Below are 7,536 nucleotides of genomic sequence, written 5' to 3'. Positions count from 1 at the left end.
TTGGCGAGCACACAAAATATCGTTTGATTTTATTATGAAGTTTTGGTAACTCGTATTTATAATAGGTACCATATTACAACAAATTAACATGATAATAATAATAATAATAATAATATGTTATATGTCGTTCCGCGGTTGACCGGTAAGCTTAAACAATAACACTATCGTACTATTTAGTACACATTATCTACCATATGGCTATAGTTTTATTAAATATTATTAAATATGGTATTGCGATCTCAAATGATTTATAGACGTTTTCGAGAAGCAGAATGAAAAACCGATCCATGATAAAAGGTTTTGCGTCGAAGAATGTATGGTATTTTTATAATTTATTATAATACCATAAGCTTTGAATAGGAAAGAGGTTGTACTGCTTTTTTTTCAAAAAAAAAAAAAAAAAAAACTGTATAAAATTGTCCTAAAAATCAATAATTCATTATATTATGGCAATAATTTTGTTGATACCGTTGTAATATAAAACCATATCTCGAAATGTTACGATCAATGTAGCGACGTGGTTAAATAAATACATTGTCAATATATTATTATAAAATATTTCTCTGTCCTCGTCTTCCGACATGGATCAGGTGTTGTCTTTACAATTTTTAAAATCATCTCGCGCAGTGTTTAAGTTTTAATAATATTGCACTAAATAATTCAATATTTTGAAAACATCAACAATAATAACAACTTTTTCTATCTAGCTAGTGACCCGAAACTCATCGGCCTTCCGGCGGAACATCAATATCAATATTACAGTATTATAATTGTGTGTATTTATTTATTTTTTGGTCGCAATTGACTTCAATAGGGGACTTATTGGGATTACATGTGTAGACCATTAATTGTGGCAGTACCTCTTTTACATAGTATATTTTTCTAATGCATTTTATCGTTACAACATCAATACACACGTTTAATATTTAATTTAATAATATAAATTATTATTTAAATAATATTTAATCAATATTTCACGGTTATTGTGAGCAATATTCGACTCGGGTATAAGTGTTTTCCTTTTTCCAATGACATCTTTATTCCGACAAAAAATTATGATATACTGTGCACGTATAACAACACTGTAATCTATCGTATTACTTTATTATATATATCGTATCCAGTTAAAGAGAACTAAATTTACATCGGTTCGGGGCGAATCATCTTTTCATTTTATTTATTTGTTTTTAAACTTTTTCGATATGCATAATAACAAGATCCAAATAAAATAAATTATTTGTTTGTTTCTGTCTCGTGTCGGTAAACTTTTAACAAAAAGTAAAATCTGTACCAGGTTTGGCCACATACAGTTTGTAAAAACTTTATTCCGGCACACAGTTTTTCTCTTATTTTGATTTTTTTTTTTAGTTTCTAGTTTTCTACCTTGGACGTATTTTGTATGAAATCGTTTAAACTAGCCGTCATCGAATTGAATTTTAAAATTTCGAAAGTGTATACTTTTGGTAAAGTTACAATCTAATCGTGTTGGGAAACACGGAATTCGGACGACTGTTTATTCATATAACATTATAAACTCTATTTCGAACTGTTACACCCTATATTTACGTGTAACATAACAGAATACTAAAATCTTGGGTCTTTGACGATGATAAGAACGATCACTAATTAATGTCGATAAAACTTGTATCATGACCGACTTCGAGATAAGGCTTTTTTAATATTTATCAATTGTGGAGAAATACAACACGCTTTTAGCTTTACGAGCATTTTAAGATTTGTTTTGACAGCACGTTGGAGGCCATATGTATACCTACTGATGTCGTATAATATTCGTCTACCGTGGTAGATGCGTGATATTATTGACGATGTTTCCGTTTAATTAGAGCCTATTTATTTACTTTTGATGGATACAATATTAATAATAATGATAATAATAATTGCATGTACCATTCAGTGATAAGATATCGTCGGGTCGAATATTATTGTCATTGGAAAACGAAGATTTCATTCAAAACGCATCAGAGCGCAACGTGTGTAAAACAACAGTAATTATTATAACATAATTTCAATATAATTATTGGTAACTAAAATATTATTAACGACAGACATAATAACAATAATGATAAAATTAACACTAACAACATTTCAAGTGAACATAAAACCGATTGAACAATAATGAACCGTATCGAACAAACAATAGTTATAATAATAATTCCAACGGTATAGACGTAAGTAAGTTGGTGGATAAGGGAGTGGATGGTGAGGGGGGTATGAATAGGAGAGGGGTGTTCTTACGGAGAAATCCATCATGGGGAATGCACCGAGGAAACATTTATTATTTTTATTTTCAAGATATTATATAATATAGTATAACGTCATTAACATTATCAGTTACATATTATGTAATAATATTATGTACAGAGACATCCTTAGTGGGTGTCGTTTCGTGTGTGCTTTTTCACACGGAATTGCAACGCGTCGAACGTTAAGTTATGTCATAAGTAGAACAAGTCGCTGCCGCTGCCGCCGCCGCCACCGCCTCCGTCACCATCGCCACCGGCGCCAGACGACTCACGGAGCTGGTCGCATATCCTGGTCAGGTCGTTGGCCAACCGGTCGATTTCCGTGTCGGACGACCGACGGTGGCCGCGGTTCGACTGTCACACGTGCAGCTCCTCAATGGCCGTCCCCTTGGTGCACGGCTCCGTGGCCGCGTCCACGGCCAGGCTGGACGAAGACGCGTGCGGGTGATGCTGGTGTTGCAGCGGTGGTTGCGCGGCACCGGCGCCACCGGCCACTGGGCCGGAGCACGTGCAGGCCGGCAGCGTGGACGAGGCCGCCGCGTGTCTCCTGATGGTCCCGTGAAGGTGCTGTTGGTGGTGATGGCCGCCGCTGCCGCCGTGGTGATGGTGATGGTGATCCGGCCGCGGGCACTTAGGCGGAGGTGGTGGTCGGGGTAGCGTGGACGAGGCTCCGATGCCCACGATGCTGCCGCCCGGGTGATAGCACTGGTCGGCGAATTCGGCGGGTGGCGGTTGCGCGGTGCTCCTGGGCACACTGCCCTGGTCGGTCGGGGGCTGCGGACCGTTCGGGGTGACCACAGCGGTTACAGGAACTGGAGGTTTCTTTAGTATTGAGTGTGGTTGTTGGTGCTGGTGCTGCTGCTGCAGGTGTTGCGTCACCGGCCGCGTCTCCATCATTTGCAACAGCTCAGTGGCTCCTAGAACACGGTACGTGGTTAGAGCGAGGTAAAGGAGTACTTGACTTTTAATGACATTTTTCGGTCTTAATGATGTTATAAAAAAACAAAAACGACATATATACGCAATCGACGTATCACGGTTCATGGATAATATTTCGGCATTCGTGTAGCAGGTGATCTATCGGGGGGGGGGGGGGGGTGGTGAGTGATCTGCGAATTCAGGACGAGTGATCTATACGTTTTAATAGTATAAAAACACATTATATTTTTCACTACGAATGCGTTATATCATACAAATATTCGTCAAATATAAAAATAAAAAATAATTAACCAAATATAATAATAATTTCAATTACAGTGAACAGTTTTAGTATCATTTAAAAATTGTAAAAAAGTATTTTGTTCACCAAAAGCCAGTCGTTTTTTCTGATCACAATGTTTGTTTCAGAATCACATTTTTTACAATTTGGCGTTTCACTGTCTTTTGGAAGTAAATTGTGTAGTTGTAAAAAAATGTACTGTTGATTTTTCATCAACAATTATTTTATAAAATTCAGACGCAAGCATTATAGACAAACTCCGACCAACGAACAATTTGAAACTAACCTATCCAGCAACATTGCTAATGACTCGTAGTTATATTATAAAAAATTGCATTAATTGCTGTCGCAATATTGTCCCACTTCGATCTGCGATAATGTAATAATAATCGTAAATGACCAACTACACGCCTTGTATAATACAGTAGATCACCTGCAGATACACCTAAAAAGAGACCGTAGATCACCTGCTACACGAATGCCAATATTTCTTATGAGTTTCAAACGAATTTAACGAATATTATGAACACAATTATTTCATTAATTCTCACTACACGGTAAGTTGTCTGCCGGTTTAAAAATTTCAACGTTTTCGTTATGTCTATACTGACTTATTGTAATAGTATACGTAATAATACATCACTGTAACACAATATTTACCGTCAACGCACCCAATCCAACTCCGTAGAGCATTATATTATGTGTTCCTTCTATTAGTTTTTGGTTTAAGGCTAAACCGCAGTCGGTGTGTGGCCGCAGGTATATATATATTAGTCGTATGACGAGTGTATTGGGGTTTCGGGTTATTTGTAAAGTGCATTATTGATCGGCAGATGATTTGGCGATTTGAAAGGTTATTATGTGTACGTTTCGCTAGGATATGAGTACGATTCTTGCCTCTTACATCAGTTGTATATAGGTATGTAAAGAATATGGACGGGGATAGCCGTGTCCGTTGCGTGCGTACGGTAATTCGTCGTCGAGAACAGGATTTCTTCTCCGGAATTAAAAAATAATCCTAATCGTATGCGAAATAATAATAATATTGTATTATGGTATCGCGTACCTATATATTCGCGGGTTTCTGTTCGACTCCGGTGCAGTACCGCTCGCTTTCATTTTACCCACCTGCATTATATTCATACACAAACGGAACTACTAAACTATAAATCTTGACGAAAGTTGGTTGTTTTTTTTTAATTTCATATACATGTATATATTTTTTAGTGGCTATTCTACCTAACTCTACTAATTTATTATGTTGTATAAAAAGAAAAGAAAACACTGCAGTGTGCTGTTAACTGTACACGCCATAGAGAGCACATTAAATAGAATATATATACGTGTTGTATAAATATATATATATGTAATAAAAATAAAGAAATGGTTCTTCGTAAAACAAAATTTTTTAGGATTATTATTATTTGTTTCGATTATACGAAACTGGCAAATTGTAATATTGTTGTTATATGGTAGCCGTGTCTCAAGTGTTATTCATTAGTATAATGAATAATAATAATACGCGTCAACGGATGTTGTACCTGCACAATTATAATATTATTGTAATAAAATATCGCATGTTTAAAAGACAAAAAAATGTATTTTTTACGGTACTAGAATTTATCTTACGATATTGTTTGAGAGTACCTAGAAATCATTGTGTACATATTATTATGAAAAGAACTCAAAGCAATGCAGAAAATCCAATTTGATATTGTGTATTCTTTTAAATTAATTTTTAAATTATTTTTTTTCTACCATCTAATATTTATTTTTTATTTTTTTTATCATGCATTGGTTTCAGTGAATACTTACTTAATAAAATATATCACTGTTTTTAAAATTTTATGTTAAGTTTTATCGAGTCCCTTATGGAATCATTTTTATTTCATTTAAATAAAATAAGATAATATTTTTGAAACATTTTTAGAACATCTACATTTTAAGATTGAACGATTTTTATAGTTTGGAATGAATAAAACACATCTAAGGTTAAATTAATTACTACTTTTAAAATTGTTCTCCTGGGACTAATGAGTAGTCAATTTAAATTAGAAAACTATTAATATTGGTATGAAAACAATTATTTCAATATACATGGTTTATGTTGAATTTTTTTCTACAAATAACGCACATTGTTTTTTCAATAATGAAGTGAACCTATTGAATATGCTCTCAATGATTTTTGTTGATTATGTATCAAAATAAATCATAGAATAATCGATTATTTGATATTTGTCTTTACACTGCGAATCTAAATTTTGAAATCGATTGCAATTTTAAACGGCCGTATTGAAATTGAATAATACCATAGTATATATGTTGAAATAAATAGATTATTATGACAACAATTATTATTTAACTGTAATTAGCTAAAATCTGTATGTGTGTATGTATGTAGGTAATACGGTTCAAATGTGAAAAACAATAAGTGTAAAAAACTATTATAAATCGATTCATTTATTTTATTTTATCACTAGTCGATTTAATCATTATATTCCTGATGTTATGTTTATTTTATTTTTTTGATAATATGTTTTGTTAGTACGTACCTACCTACAATCGTAAAAATGTACCTAAACACTTTTTTTAAATCGTAATAAAATTGTGCACACTTATTAAAAACTTTTATTATCAACTACTTTCACGTTTTCGTTCCAAATATCTTTATTTTGTCTTCTTTTAAAGAAGTCATAAAAGTAACGTTCGCTTTATCTATCGTTAAAAAAAAAAAAACCATATAATGTTTTTATTTCTTTTTTATTATAAGCTTTAGGTTCTAACCGTTGTCTAGTTTTTGATGTTTTTTTTTTTATTTATCGTTATCATTATTATTATTTCTTGGGAGTGTTCCAATTGGGTTATCAATTGATAGGAGCATTATTATTATTTCTATGATTTATGGAATTTAACTATTGTGCATACGGTTGAATAATATTATTTGTATTCCTGAACTTTAACAAATAATAATATGTATCGACATAACTATGTTTAATATATTATATTTCAAAAGACTTATTAGCGTAAAAGTTTTAGTTTGTTCATTATGCATTAAAACTAAGAGAGTCATTCACTTTATGGAGACTGTGAATGTTGCTCAATTTATCCCTGGACCCTCTTCTATGTTATTATAGTACTTAAAAACGACGATATAATACTTATATCATACTCATAGTAAACTATTGTATATAACGACTGACGTATTTATTTTTTTCTTTAAATTGTCACAAACATTTTAACGAGACGATATTTTTATAACCATTACAATTGTATTTTTTCAAAATACGTATTGGTATACACATACAGTTTTTCGTGGTTTATAAAATGTTTATGGTCTCAGACGTTCTTTTCCCGTTGACATAATGATATTATAAGAGCAAGAAGTAATGATTTACGGGGTTACCAAAACGTCGCACTTGCATTGTTGTCATCGTTTTAGTAGCGATTAAAAGATTGGAAGATGATGGAAGCTCGAGCACGTAGAATTTTAAAGATTCAAGACTTGATAAGCTATAAAAAAAAAAGATGACGAACGCATAAAATAATGACCAGTGAAGAGGAAAACAACGGTCTGGGTCAAGAGTGTTATATCAACACAAAACGGGTAGAAAGACGCAATTGGCGAAGGATGAAATCATAAGGATAAATATAATGGTGTCATAATAATATTTGAATGTGTGAACAAGTTATGCTGCAGTAAATTATATGACTTGCTGGCGACTAGTATTGAAAATTATAATCAAAAGTTGAATCTAGTTCGTTTGTATAAATTTCGGATATGAATAATAATTATGTCAAAATGTCATCATCTTAATATTTGGATCTCTTTGGTTAGAAGCCTTATTACTACTGTTGTAAAAAGTACTTTCAAAACCCTATTAAGATACAAACATTCAGGAATTATTTATATTTACATTTCAAGTATTTTTTTCATTTTATTTAATTGATTATAGAAATAATATTATACTCATTCAAAACTGTTATATCACACTTCAATAGCATTAGAATTTATAGCATTGAACTACAAATTTAATTTTATACTAGAAAATAAAA

At 32.6% G+C, this 7,536-nt stretch overlaps 1 protein-coding gene across 2 annotated transcripts in view; it reads right to left on the bottom strand.

Moving 5' to 3' along the window:
- The window catches only part of LOC107164705 (neuroligin-4, X-linked-like), a 335,483-nt gene continuing 327,947 nt past the window's right edge, over positions 1–7,536 (bottom strand). For both annotated transcript variants that reach the window (XM_089222854.1, XM_089222855.1), the window contains exon 12: positions 1–3,181. In XM_089222854.1, coding sequence (XP_089078980.1) covers positions 2,622–3,181 — 560 coding nt within the window. In that variant the 3' untranslated portion in view covers positions 1–2,621. The remainder of the gene's footprint in view (positions 3,182–7,536) is intronic.

This window comes from Diuraphis noxia, unplaced genomic scaffold, assembly GCF_037042655.1.
Source record: "Diuraphis noxia isolate RWA-SAM2 unplaced genomic scaffold, SU_Dnox_SAM2 contig0003, whole genome shotgun sequence".
Taxonomy (NCBI): domain Eukaryota; kingdom Metazoa; phylum Arthropoda; class Insecta; order Hemiptera; family Aphididae; genus Diuraphis; species Diuraphis noxia.
Note: the sequence above shows the minus strand (reverse complement) of the source record. Positions and strands in the feature narration are given on the sequence as shown.